Source organism: Bactrocera neohumeralis, chromosome 2 (genome assembly GCF_024586455.1).
Source record: "Bactrocera neohumeralis isolate Rockhampton chromosome 2, APGP_CSIRO_Bneo_wtdbg2-racon-allhic-juicebox.fasta_v2, whole genome shotgun sequence".
NCBI lineage: Eukaryota > Metazoa > Arthropoda > Insecta > Diptera > Tephritidae > Bactrocera > Bactrocera neohumeralis.
In genome coordinates this window covers 25,158,502-25,173,468 of record NC_065919.1, presented here as the reverse complement: position 1 = coordinate 25,173,468, position 14,967 = coordinate 25,158,502, and the positions used below count along the sequence as shown (strand labels likewise).

General features: G+C 37.4%; 2 protein-coding genes across 2 annotated transcripts in view; both read left to right on the top strand.

Moving 5' to 3' along the window:
• The window catches only part of LOC126751312 (zinc finger protein rotund-like), a 29,591-nt gene extending 27,287 nt beyond the window's left edge, over positions 1-2,304 (top strand). Inside the window, exon 3 of the mRNA XM_050461470.1 lies at positions 2,152-2,304. Within this exon, the coding sequence (XP_050317427.1) occupies positions 2,152-2,304 (153 nt within the window). The remainder of the gene's footprint in view (positions 1-2,151) is intronic.
• Positions 2,305-7,689: 5,385 nt separating this feature from the next.
• The window catches only part of LOC126765057 (zinc finger protein rotund), a 119,636-nt gene continuing 112,358 nt past the window's right edge, over positions 7,690-14,967 (top strand). Inside the window, exons 1-2 of the mRNA XM_050482660.1 lie at positions 7,690-9,737; positions 11,371-11,964. Coding sequence (XP_050338617.1) covers positions 9,159-9,737; positions 11,371-11,964 — 1,173 coding nt within the window. The 5' untranslated portion in view covers positions 7,690-9,158. The remainder of the gene's footprint in view (positions 9,738-11,370; positions 11,965-14,967) is intronic.

The window sequence follows — 14,967 nt, the reverse complement described above, 5'->3', positions numbered from 1 at the left end:
GATTCTTACTTCCAAAACTCCTCGAAAAATTAAATATTGCAAGGCTTATTTTCAAAACAATTAAAGTAATTTTTGTTATTTGCAATCACTTTTACTACAATCAATTTTGCAGAAATTGTGGTTTAGTGATAGTATGATTAAGTGTTAATAAATATCATTGATATTAAGCTTTAATAGAGCTTTAATAAATAGCTTTGATATCAAGCTTTAATATGTAGATTTTGATATTACAAGCTTTAGACGGCTTTAAAAAATGCCTAGTTTTAGGCGATCAAGTTCATTTATATATTTTTACTGTGCTTCGTTATCGCTGAAAGCTTTTTGCCAAAAACCAGCAAAATAATTCAAAACTTTCTGGAGTGAATTTAATGTTCTTGTAAGTGCTAATAAAGGCATGTTTATTTTTACTTTGTAACTTAGTATGATTAATGTAAAAAATAAATCGAAAACTATGTCATTATTATGCTGCTCTACTATTAGTTCTTTTTACTGACTTCAAGAGAAGAGAGAAAGCTTTTATATTTTTCCTGGATGCTTTCACTAATTTTCAATCAACCACAAAGCACAGTTGTTGAATTTGTATTGAGTCAATATAAAGCTTCAAAAGCATTATTTCATAAAATGTAGCATAGTTTTAGGCAATACATTACTTTTGGCCATATTTTAAGCAGTAAACTCTATGTAGATGTTAAGTATATGTTATGTTAGTATATTATATTTCATCTGTAAATATGTTGCCATAACTAGTGTAAAATTGTTGGCTTTGTTGTAGCTTTTGGTATGCGCTTGGGCGCCACTTTTTTCGGGATCGAAGCTGCAGTTTTTCAACTAGATGTATATACATATACATATATATTGGAGGTAGTAGTACTGATCTATGCACATGTATAAGCCAATGTGCGGCGTCTTTAAGTATATTGCAACGTCTTAAGGAAACGCGAATACGAAACAGAAAAAAGTCTATGAAATGCGCACACGAGCGCTTAAAGACGCTACATCATATACGAAAATATTGTATATACTGTACATATGTGTACATGGCAGCGCTTATGGCAGAAACTTAGACGGGGGAACAGGAGGTAAAACATAATACACACAGACGGACAGACCCATACATACCATACATACATATGTACAATGCATGAGCGCGAAAAAATGTAAGTAAGAAAGGCGCTGAAGGAAGAGTCTGAAAGCGCGAGGGAAAAAATAAGCTTTTGCGCTAAAAGATTGAAAGGAGAAAAACAAGTATGGCTGTGAGTGTGTAGCGGGAATGTGGGTACAGCGGCAGCGGGTAGCAAAAAAGCGCGCGCACACACACAAGCGGACAGACACATGAGCAGTGGCGTTTGATATAAAAAAGTGGCCAAGCAAAATGGCTGTGTGCAGCGCAAAGAAAATCAATCTACTCGCTTGACGGCGCTCCTCAGCTCCTGCCGCTGCGGCAGCGGCTGCGATTATCCTGGCAGCGACGCCGACAAACAGACAAGCAGACAATTGCGGCAACATGTTTAGCTGTACATATGTTTGTATGTACATATGTACTTATAAATGCTTTTTTCTTCTTCTGCGCCACATATTTTTTCCATTTTATACTGCATTTTTTCACTGCGCATTTTATTACTTTGCTTTACTTTTGTTGTTGTTGTTGCTACTGCTGTCGCTACGCTTTTTTTTGCACGCCACCGTTGGCGGGTAAATGTTTGTTGCTGCTTGCGTTTTTGTTCGCCAGCGTTACAGCTGCTGAATTTCCTGCACTTGTCATGCGCTCCTTGCCGCGCCGCCACTTCACAGCCGCTTGTCGGCGTGGTGGCGTTGGCGCTTTTTATCTTAGAAGAAAATGCTGCACTGCAGCATGAAGCGCTAAGAAAAAACACTACAACAACAACAAGTGCAATTGTAAAATATGTACTTATACTATGTATGGAAAGGAGTGAAATGTGCAAACAAAAACAATTTCAAAGCAACGGCAAGTGAAATAAAAACCGAGCAGATTATGAACAAAAAGGATATGGGGAAGCGAAAAGCAGTTGGCGCATTGGCACAATGCGGAGAAGAAAAAAATGAGCAACAAAATGGGGCAGCAGAAAAAGCGCACACACACACACACATACACAAAATAGAATAATAATAAAAGCGTGAAAAAATAAGCAGGAACAACAGCAAAAACACATACTCAAATATAGCGACAATAATAATGCACCGCTGCTGTCAGCGAAGCGCGCAGCGGCCATTCTTATTGCTGGCACTGCCGTTGCAGCCGCTGCCGCTGATGTCCTTATACCAGTCGGCAGCGGCAGGAGCTGAAGAGCGAAACATTGAAATGGTGAAACGGCAAAAGAGCTCAACGGTTCGGTTTCTCATATGGCAGGGAAGCGTTGTGGCGGTCGTACGTGCATGCCACAAACGTGGCACCAGCGAAAGGCACTGCACTGCAGTGCAGCAGTCCCGGTATCAGCAACAATTGGCAAATAAAACAAAAAGCAGTGTTGAAGGCTGTCAGCTTAATAACAATTAAAACATTTGTGTTGAAAAAGTTGTTCAAAATGTAACTCAGAAACAATCATACATATGTGCGTGTGTGTCAAAGTGTTTATCTTGTCTCGTGTGGCATGCCACGCTATATGCACCGTTATCACTTGCATATGCATATATTCCATCAGCAGTTCGGTTTGCACTTTAGTGTTATTAATTCACGAACGGCTAGCCGTACGCGCCGTTTGCGCTTGCACCGCGCGTCTCTGCGCCGTCGAGTGCCGAAGCGTCGCAGATGAATGTAAACAAAGTGCGTGCTCGTGACGCGTAACTGTGTTGGTGTTGGTGTTGGTGCGGGAAAGTGTGACCTGTCTGCTTGCTGGTGTTGCAAGTATCCGAGAGTGAAAGTGCAACTCAAAGTTTGCAGGGAAAGAACAAAATGTTGCAGGCGGCATACTGCAGATGTGCGTGCAGCAGAGGACATACGGCAGAAGCAGCACGTGTGTTCGGCAATATTCGAATGTTGAAAAAATTGCTGTCGAACAGGTTACAATAGAGAAACGGTGATAATGAAATAACGAATGCCTCTTTGGAATTTCTTTATTAATTAATATGCGGTGCATTCCAAAGCGAACGGGACTTTTGGGTGAAACAAATATTTTTAGTATAGAAAAAAAACAGATTTCAATTTTTTAGAGATTTCGTGTTTTTGGACTTTCCGTCTCTTTAGACGAGACTCGTATCTTTAAATGAGTTGTGTCTGTAGACGAAGCATTTCATAGGGGCAAAAGATTCTTTACATGAACTTGAATTTGATCGGTCAGTTTTATGGTAGCTATATGCTATTTTGATCTTTTATCGACGTTTCTGAAAAATAATCAGCTTCTTGGGAAGTAAAGAACTGTACGTGTGCAAAAAAACTGAGGGTCTAGTTCGCGTATAAACAGACTTATGAACAGAGAGTCATGCTAATCATTTATATACATATTCTATAAGGTCTCCAAAAGTACAACGCATTATTAGAAGAACCGTAAAATAGATTAAATTAAGTAAAAAAATTGCTTCACCAATCTCTAATCAAGCACGTTTAATGCTCCACAATGTTCTTCCAAACCATTTAATGCACTAAACCCTTCCAGCTTCGCAATTTGTTGTGTTCCTTCTCTGAAAAAATTGGCACTTGTCTTAATCAGAGCTTCAAACCTAACACAATAAATATACCAAACACTCCAATCGGGTTCGGTTGTGTGTGCTTTCTGCGTATAATTTGTGCTCTCTTCTTTGCTCACTTCAATGGTGTGTAGCGGCATTGTTTATTTGCTCTATTCTCTCTACCCAAATCCAGTAAATATGTGCGTCGTCTTCCAGCCAGTTGTTGAGCAAGGTCAGTTCGCGTATACGCACCTCCAGATGTATGTTGGTGGATGAGTGATAATTTCACGCAATACAATTATAATGTATACACATACATACTTATATGCTGATGACTGATATGTATGACGTTGCCAATGTTGCGTATACGCCGTGTAGGTGCATACGAGGTTTGGAGGAAGATTTTTTATGTGCAACGAGGGTCGTGTTTGTTTGCATATTTTTGTGCGTGTATTTTAAGATTTGCGATTGAAAAATAACAACACAACTTAAGTTAAGTTATCAAACGTTTTCGAAATTATTACCTTTAACAATTCGGTGGAAAGTGAATAGTAAAACTGGGTACATTTTTTCTTAATATTTACAGTTGACATCCAACCATTTTGTTGAATATTTTTTTGGATTTTTGGCCATCAAACAGGATAGATTCTCAATGTACAAACCTTAAAAATAAAAATGTTTTAGTAATTTTTAACTCAATGAAAAGTTTTGATTGGAAAAATTCATACCAAATTTCAAGTATTCACAGAATAACTTAAGATGTTTTGGCAAACTTGTATCGACAATAGTGCTTTAAAATTAAGAAAAAGTTTTGAGGTTAAAACAAAAACTGCTAGTAGCTCCGACAGCACAAAATTCGAATTTCGATAAATCATTTCAAGAGTTCTCAGAAAGGCATGCAGATTCCTCTTCTTCTTAACATACTCCCAATGTTTTGAGTTTACTAGTCGGTAGATTATCGATACAATTTTTTTATACAACTATCGTCGCTTAGCTTGTACAAATATTCAAGGTTCTCCAATCAGAGCGATGTGATATCTTAAAAAAACACACACTAATTGTTAAAGAATTGTAAATGTTTTTTTATTCAATGAGAATAACAATCGTTAAAATTAAGTTCTGAACATAACATCATACAAATGACCTGCACAACGTCTTTGGCAGAAACGAATTCTATCAACCCAATTTTCGAGTACTTTTGCCACCAAATCAAGTCGTATATCATGAATAGCGCGTTGTAAAGCTTGAAGAGAGTTTGATTTATTGCTAAAGACCAATGACTTCAAATAACCCTACAAGAAGTGGTCTAATGATATTACAAACCAACTTCTTGGAGACCATTAAATGTCACAATTTCTTGAAATAATCGAATCTCTGAACTTTTTACGCAATAACTCGGTTTTTGCTCGTGCTATATGGCACGTAGCCTTGTCTTGCTGGAACCAGATGTTGTCAAGATCAACTTATTCTAATTGCAGCCATAAAAAGTTGGTTATTATCGATCTATACCGCTCTCCATTGACAGCAATTGTGTCACCAGCTTCATCGATGATTCCACCACACTAAAAACGGCACCAAACTGCCAATTTAGGTGAATGTAATGGTTGTTAATGAATAATTTGTGGACTACATTCGACAGTTTTCTTTATTTACCGCGCCACTCAGATGAAAGTGAACCTTATGGGAGAAGATGATTTTCTTATCGTTTTCAAGTTCTTCCAAGGCAAAATTAGCAAATTCAAGTCTTTGCTTCAGTTCTTGAGTGAGAAAAATTTTCTTTACTCAAAATGCGCCAGGTTGTGGTTTGAGACAGCTCCAATTTTCGTCTTGGACTGTTTCAATTGCTCAGGAATTAAACATTGCACAAAAAGATCATTGGATTGTCAGGGAATAATTTAGTACGAGCTTGTATTTTTAATCTAACAACTCTCAACTTCGACCGGCTTTGTCAACAATTGGACCATATAAAGTAAGCATTTAGATTAGAAGTTTTATTCTTCTTCATTGGCGTAGACAATGCTTACGCGGTTATAGTCGAGTTTACAACAGCGCACCAGTCGTTCTTCCTTTATATTTGGCACCAATTAGAGATTTCAACTGTAGCCATGTTCTTCTCCATCTAGTTTCTAGTCTAGTCTTCCTCTGTTTCCTCCGGCAGGTACTGCATCGAATACTCTCAGAGCTGGCCTGTTTTCATCCAATTGAACGACATGACCTAACCAGAGTAGCCGCTGTCTCTTAATTGGCTGAACTATGCCAACGACGCGTCGTCGTATATCACGTACAGCTCATCGTTCCATCGACTGTGTTATTTGCCGTGGGCAATACGCAATGCAATTTATGGTTATCTTCTGCAAAACTTTCTCTCGAAAACTCGTAACGTACACTCATCAGATGTTGCCATCATCCATGCCTCTGCAATGTCGTGCAGGCAGGACGGCGATGATGTGCGACTTTTTCGATCTTTGTTCGTCGAGAGAGCACTTTACTTCTCAATTGTCTACGCAGTCCAAAGTAGCAGCTGTTGGCAAGGGTTATTATGCGTTGAATTTCGAGGCTGCCATTGTTGTTGCTGTTAATACTGGTTCCAAGATAGACGAGATTATCTACAACTTCGAAGTTATGGCTGTCAACAGTGACGTAGGAATCGAATTACTAATGCTTTAAGCTTATTACTATTTGTAGTTTTTTTTTTTTTAAACAAACATTAACTTAAAATATTTCTGCCGCATAAAATTAGTACTAGACAGTTAGGCAACTGTTTCGAGCAAGTGTGCAACTGGTAAATTTTTTAACCGATTCATTAAGATAACAGTAACTGGTTACCGACTAGCTGAGCTGCTGGTTCATTCTAGTTCTAAAACATTTCGTAACTTGTTGGCTTCACTGCAGGGTAGCCACATGTTGTTAACACACATAACTCTAAGTGCGCGCATATGAGCCGGTTGTTAGCTTAACTCGATACATGCGCATATTATATTCTAATTTCATACACACAACTTCATGTACACCTATACACACAAACATATGTGTAAAATACTGCACTCGTATGCTCCATTCACAACTTCGATTCTAAACGTGTCTAGTATTTCTGAATGAAAGCACTTTTTATTTGGCTTGGCTTCACTATTTTATGCATTCTTTATTTATTTCAATTCTAAACGCGCAGAAATTCTATATAAATCGATTAAAACATATTTTTTTTACAATTTTCTAAACACGCCCGCCTACCGGGGCGTACAGCGCAATAAAAGAATAATAAACCGAGCAGACATGCAACTTCTATAAAACAAAAGTCGACAAAAAGTCGGGGAATCCGTGGCAAAATGTAGCGTAAAAACACTCAACGAAAACGAAAGTTCCTAAAACGTGATATAGCTGCGTAGAAAAAATATATATTAGAGTTTAAATAAAATATAAAAAATACGGCGAAAAATAAGTAAACCTAAACAGCAACAACAAAAGCAAATCGACCAATACAAAGCAACGAGAGCGGGCGTGGAAAAGGAGGCAACCAGAAATTTAGAATAAATGCAGTGTGGGCAAATGGAGGGGCGGAAAACAGCGCAGTGCCAACAGAAAATACAACAACAAATATATACAATGTACGTACAAATCTGCGCAAAGTATTGAATTGGCTAAAAAATCCAAAGAGAAAGTGCGCCATTGAAAAATATGGGGAAATTTCAAAATAATAAAAATGTTGTTTTGAAAAAAGAAGCAGAAACACAAAACAACCAGGTTTTAGTGAAACCGAATAAAAAATAAGTTTGTGCAGTTACACATATAGAAAATAAGTAAGTAAAATATTTGCAAAAAGTAGACACAATTCGTGTCGTTTTGTCGGCTGCCGTGAGATGTATTTATTTGAAAACCAAAAGTTCCTAAACGAAAGTGCAAAAAATAAGCGAATGTGACAACAAAAACAGTTTTGTTCGGAAAAATTGTGTAGTTAAAAAAAAGAACAATTTATAAAAAAAAATATAAAAAGATTAGAAAAAAAAATAAAAATAAAAAAAAATAAATGAAATAAAAAACAAATAAAAAATATTAAAAAAAAAAAATAAAAAAAAAAATTAAAAAAAAAAACAAATAAAAAAACAAAAAATAAAAATAAAACAAAAAAAAATTTGATTAAAAAAAATAAAAAAAGAAATAATAAAATAAAGAAAGAAATAAACAAACTGCCAGTGATTTTATGAATTCAGATATGAAAAACGCAAAATGGAAACATGTGACATTTAGTCGAGCATCGAGCTGAGCATCGCGCCGAACGATAAAAATTATGATCAAACTCAAAAGAGGCAGAAAAATAGTAAACAGATTTCTAGAAAAAAATAGTAAAAACCCTAAAAAAGTGCTAATAATAATGAAGTTAGTTTTGGCACCGAAAGTAATTGCAAATAAATCAACAAAAGTAAACAAAAATACGAACATTTACGGGTTTTAAAAACACTCAGTGAGTTTTAGGGCAACAAATGAGGAAAAAGTGCAAAAAATGTTAAGGAGAAATAAGTAAAAAAAGTCCATGGAAAAGTGAATATATCAAAAGCACAGAAGTATAATAAAAAAATAGAAACAAAAAATATAAAAATACTAAATAAAAGAAACAAAAGAAATACATTAAAAAATATAAGCAAAACATATAAAAAAGGAAATAAAGCAAAGAAAGAGAAGTGCAGTAAAAAAATTTAAAAAATAATTTTTAAAATTCTAAAGTAAGTAAAAAAAATGAGAAGTTTGACTGTAGTAAGAAAAAATTATGAAAATTAATGACGAAATGTGTCCAGTTAAAGGATTTTTGAAACCAAATTATTAAAAAAAAAATAATAATTATCATAAAAAAATGAGAAAATGACCACAAAGTTATTTTAAACCCTAAAAAAAAATTAAAAATGAAGACAAAGAAACTCCAAATAAATATTATAGGCAAAGTAACAAAATAAACTGTAATTTTTACATTGGAAAAAATTAAAAATAAAGTCAAATTAAATTAAACCGCGATAGAAAAACTAAAGCAAACAATTTTTTGCAAATAAAATAAGAATGTAAAATTATAAAGCATGGCAAACAAAGTTCCTAAACCTTAGTAATAATAATAATAATAAATATTTTACATATAAATGATGACGAGATCGATAGTAAAATTTTTACCAATTATAAAAATTAACCCGTAAAAAATTAAAACGAAAAATGGTTTACCAAGCCACTCACGATTCAATGCTGCTCTCGGAACAGAGTTCCACAACAAAATAAATTAGTTAAAATAAAACATATTTTTTCAACAATTAAAAACCATATAGCCAAACTCAAGTAAATGTTAATAAATCTGAAAAATAACTAAATGAAAAGGCGAGCAGCCGGAAGTAGCGGAAGTTATTATACGGAAAGTAACACAAACAAATCTGCAACATTATATTGAGCAAAACTTTAACGCTTGAAAGCGAAAGCTTTATTTGTTTGTGTTCCACTAGTATCTGCATAGCATACTTGAAGGCGCACAGAAAGTATTCGCGCCGCACACATAACGAACAATGAATATGTCACCCAACACAATGAACTGTTGCGCTGTACTGACGCCAACGGCGGCAAGCACTCTCCTGCGACACAATGACACGCAGCGCATTTTGTCTTTGGCCAGCAGCCACAACATCGCTTCGGCGCAACAGTTGGCCGATGTGGAGGAGTTGTGCACGTGGCGTCATAGAAGGCGACGCGGCAGTAACGACTGCAAAAGCCCCGTTCAGTGTGTAGACTCCACGTCAACGCCGCCACCAAATGCAAGAACACCAACGCCAGCAGCGACACCGTTCTTAATGCCGGCAGATTTCTACAAAAGTTTGCTCGTGAGCGCAGCCGCTTTGCAGCAACAACAGCAGCAACAACATCAACTGCAGCGACAAAGACAGTTATATGAAAATGAAGTCGAGTACGAGCGTAAATCGCCGGCAGTCTCCAAGCGTGCTGAATCACCTAATACTGCTCATTTCTCACGTAATTTCTTCTTCTCAGCGGCAGCGGCTGCAGCTGCAGCTCAACGCAGCGCTGTCGCCGCGGAACTGCCCGGCGAGGTGGCCGGGGACTCAAATGACAGCACGAACGTTAGCAATCATGTTAGTTATTGGAAGAGTAATTAGTTTTACGATTGAATATACGAGTATTATTTAAGCCCGACTTTAAACTGATAGGGTGTGATCTAACCCTGACATCTGCTCTTTTAAGAGTTTTGCTAATCTGGGGTAGATGGTTTGGTGAATTTTGAAGCTAGCTACACGCGTTAGATTCTCATTTGACTTGAAGAGAAGTCTGAAATATTTTAGAAAATTGGAGTAGAACTTACCATTGGTCTAACCTTTCGAACCGATGCCAGTGGTTTTGGTATCAAATTATAAAATATCCCAGATATTAACTGATATATTTAGCGTAAGCCAACTGGATGGACGCTCAAAGTTCGAATATGGACGATGGAAAGGTGAATAGATTGGATGTCTTACGACGCACCTAAGCCTAGGCCTTTGGGAGGCTCATTGTGAAACCAGCGGGACTAAAATGACTTCACTTTATTATGTCCTCTTAATCCGAAACATCGTCAAGAATAGTTGAAATTTTTTCCATATAAAGTTTTGCATTCGCATAGAAGATGCTAACATATGTATGTATATAGTCTATTCTCCTCTCAGTAGCTTCTACAATAGTCGTTGTGTTGTATTCCCAGTCTGCTAGCATCATTAGATAGTGTCTTGTTAGCACTCCTATTAGCGTTCTTATATAATTCCGTTTGAATTTTAATACTCGGCATGTGCGGCCCATATTCCATTCAGGACACGTTGCCTGTTTGATGAGCAAGTTAGGGATTGACTTCAGCGAGACTCAGTCTCTATCTGCATAACATGTTTGTCGATTAAATATCTGCAGGTAGCCAAAAGCATATAAATTCCCTCTTTACCAATGTCTAATTCTACTGTTGTATCTGCTCTGACTAGCTCATCTGCTTCACAGTTATCAGGAATATCACTATGTCGTGGAACCCATTCAGGTTTATTGTGAAAGAGAATGTCTGCTTGTATATCTGTTGAAGGCACATTCTTTGTCAGCACAAGAAAGCTTTCTTTAAATGCCGTGATGTCCATTTGGAAGATACTACAGTGATCTGGAAAGACGGAAGGCGATTCTGGTATTTAATTTTGCTGAAAAGCACCAGTTAACAATCTGCTATAGAAGTTGAACCCATCCAAATAGATGCTTATCCCTGCGTCTCTGTCCATCTCTTCAATTTCCCACTCTTCTCTGAAAGAAAAGGCAATATTGGGGACCAAATTTAAGTTCACATCTTACTACTAAGTGTCTTAGAAGGAGGATTATATATTATTCAGTATAAGAGCTGACGCTGCCAGTTGCTTACGGAACAAAGAAAACCCTGTTTGGTTTTTGCATCAGTGCGAGTAAGCTTGTTCTTTTTGGGAAGTATGTATATTAATTAAGTTTTTCTAAATATTGTTCTTTGGTTTCACAAGTTGCTTCTAAGTTCCAATTTTTATGAAAAGATCTTAATTTTCCCAAGCTATCACTTGTATAGGCAAACTTTCTTTACGTTCTTTTCTTTACATTCTTCTCAGCCTTTTGCTATATATCAACTCTAATAAATTTAAGGAGATACATCATCATATGATAACTTAAAATACATATATTTTCAGATTTTAACCAAATGTTACTTCAGTCATCATTTTCCCTGTTCTTTATTCGCAGAAGCCAAACAATTATTCCTGGCCCCTGGCAGCTGTCACACCACCGAGCGCAATAGCCGCGCAAGCGAATACAGCGACACCGACCAGCACCACTGGTTCTGCTATAAATCACACGTCTTCACATATTGCCCTTTTACCGTCTTCCGGCTCGGCCACACCGACACCTCCCGTCGGCGGATTAGATTTGCATGCCGCGGTCGCTGCTGAAGCGACACACAATTTTGAGAGCACGCTAAAGTCGCCCGCTCAACAATCACTGTCATCTCCAACACAGCGACAACAACACAACTCCTCGTCGGCAAGCCACCTGAGCAATTCACAACAATCACAGCAACAACATCAGCATCAGAGTTTGCATTCGACCGGCTCGACACCCAGTTCGCCTACAGCGGTCAGTGCAGCGTCGGAAGCAGCAGCAGCAAGCACGGCCGCAGCCGTCGCCGCCACCATGCCGATTGGCGGCGTTCAGGGGCAAAACCCCACACAGGGTTTAGTACATTGGATGAGTGCTGTTATGGCCGAACATATGACTGGGCAGACGCATCACGATCCGACAGGTGTCGGCATGCATTACATGTGGAATGGTAATGTCGATGTAAGTATTTATATTCCGTTATGATTATTGCTTTTGGCTTTACATACATATATACATTATGTGTGAGCTTGTTGAGGAGGATTTATAATCGTTTTTCGGCAGAGTTAAACGGTTCCAGCAGTTAACGGGTAATGCGTTTCGTTGCATTCTCCACATACATATAGTCAAGTTGTATGGGGTACTAGGGTTTTTTCCTGGAATAGCTTCAACTACCAAAATTCAATTCCCCAACCAATCAATTGGCAAATTATATAAAAATAGTGATGGGGTGCAAAGCGCTTTATAATCACTATTTTAACGGTTCTCTGTTACTCAATGCAATAATAATAGTATTTACTCCAATTTCGTGTAAGATGTAGACTCACTCAGTTATTCTGGCCCTCTTCACTGCCTACTACAGACTACTTGCAGTTCCCTTTAATGTTAAATTTTCAAAGCCATGCCTAGAAAAAATTGAAGCTGTCAAATAATTAAAATGCTTGCATTTTAAAACTATGCCTTTACTAATAATTTAAAATTTTTGCTTCGTGTTAACTCTCTTGCTCACAAAGAGACAAGTGTAGAAGAGACAAACGTGAGCAGAAGTTAAGAAACTTTGTCCTTCAGTTGATGTTGACCACGAAGTAGTACGACGAACTTTCCACATCTTGTTGCTTCAGATATAATAGAGGGTGTTCCATTATGAGTACTTAAAAAAAAGACAGCCATTAAAATTTAATGGAAAATTTTTATTATCATTCGAAAGAACATTCTTTGGCATTTATATTTTGAAGATTATGTCTTTCAAATGTTGGCCGCGGTAATGTTGCTGATCGTAGGCCAGAATCGAATCGGTATTGTCCACATAGACTTTACACTATACATATCCCCACAGGAAAAAGTCCAACGATGTGATATTACACGATCCTGGTGGCCAATCGACCAGTCCAAATCGTGAAATGATCGCCTTACCGAAGTGTTCTCTCAAAAAATCCATTGATGCGATATGTGGGAACAGGAAACCAAATATCGTCGAGATCACGAGCTTCAATTTCAGTCATCAAATGGTCGGTTATCATGGCGCGATAACGGTCATTGACGGTTACGCTCGCATCGGCATCATTTTTGAAGAAATATGTACCTATGATTACACCAGCCCAAAAACCACACCAAGCCGTTATTTTTTCTGGATGATGATTTCTCTTCACATCTGTTTACAAACACATTGAGCCAGAAATTGACTTCACCGCTGAAGAAAATTTGGTTCTAAAAGGTGGGATCTTCTTGGAACTTTGCAAGAACACATAGAGCGAAGCGATGTCGCTTGGGAAGTTCGAGCGGCTTCAATTCTCTAACAAACCGAATTTTGTACGCTTTCAATCTAAGATCTCGTCGTAAAATGCGTCATGTCGTTCCAAACCTCAGTCCGAGTTGCTGCGAACGGCGCCGAATCGACTCTCCTCGGTCTTCGTGTACACTCTCAGCTACGGCTGCTATATTTTCTTCACTACGTGTTGGACGTGGTTTATTCGGTCGAATATTATCCAATAATGAATGCTGAGTTTGTGGATGGGTGATGGTGTTGCGAATGGTACGCTTAGTAGGCCGAATATGTTGACCATAAGTTGAAATACATTCTTTATAGAACGTGAATTTTCGTAATAATTTTGAAAGATTTGTAAACGCTGATCTGTCAAAAAACGGCTATTGAAAAAAGGACCTCTACGTTGATCACCCGTTACAACAACATACACCGTTATACGTCTATATATACTTATAGGTTCCTCATTATGCTTTGTACTTTCCACGCAAATTAAGTAAGTTTTCTCAGCGTCAATATTTTCTGTCAGCTTCAAGGCGAGATGCAGACAGGCGGAATTGAGCTTCTGATGGAACATGTAAACAGTCATTAGGGTGATGCTTAAAATATAGAGTGAACTATGGATTAAAGATTCTGATTGAGAATGTTGGAGGTTAAGTACATATTTATACATGGAGAGTCAAAAAAGACTAATCTTTTTGGTAGTTAAACATTTTCTTCCAACCTATTAGAACACATAAAAGCACGTACATACATAAAACGAAAGTATTGAATTTTTTCGTACTTTGTAACCTTTTATAAGATAATCAATATTACTTCCAAATATACTTATAAAACTGGCAGGTGAGTGTATTTAAAGACTTTCGAATGGCTGAAATATAGGTACAGACGTGCATACACAGGGGCGGATCCAGAAATAGTTTTTGTGGGGGAAATAAACATTAACTTGACACATGAAGATTTCTTTTATTATATATAGTGGCATAGTATTAAATATAGTTTAATATCATGGTTACAAATCGACCTTTTAATATAAAATTCTACTAAATTGGAAAAACACATTATAAATCGTAGACGTGCGGGTGGCACATTTTATTGCATACTGTAGTAAGTTCGGTTATTGAATAGAAAAATTTCACAAAACAAAACGATGTTGGCCAAGTTTTGAGAACCTTACGAGAACTTTTTCTGAAACGCTAGGCCGATCAATCTATCTTAAAGCATGTTCGTCCTCGGCCACGTTTTCATGCGGCGAAGTGTCGAAAAATAGTGTTCAGAGGTCGCACTCGTCACAGAAAGTGTGCAGAGTATGCGAAGAAAGGTATGAATTATGGGGTTTAGGTCTACATCGCAGTTCTTTAACGTTTCCAATGCAGTAGTCGGTAACTTATTGTCTTTTTACTTTTGCTTCTGCCCCCAATGGCACTGCCAGTGATCAAGTTCACCTTTGAGCTTCAAACATCGTACGACGTTGTCAATATTCAAAAGGCCTTTGAATCTATCTATCAAGCCATCAATAAGGTTTTCCATTTCTTTAGGTTTCAAAGCACATACTTCCTCTGGAAGCAGCAAACTCAGTTGAAATCCATTCAATACTTCTCTAGAAACCGCGTCTTCAAATCTTCGCCGATTGTATCCAACAGAGAAATATACACTCGCACCTTGTATTATTCTTCGCAAGTTCTCACGCAGAAATTTTGGCT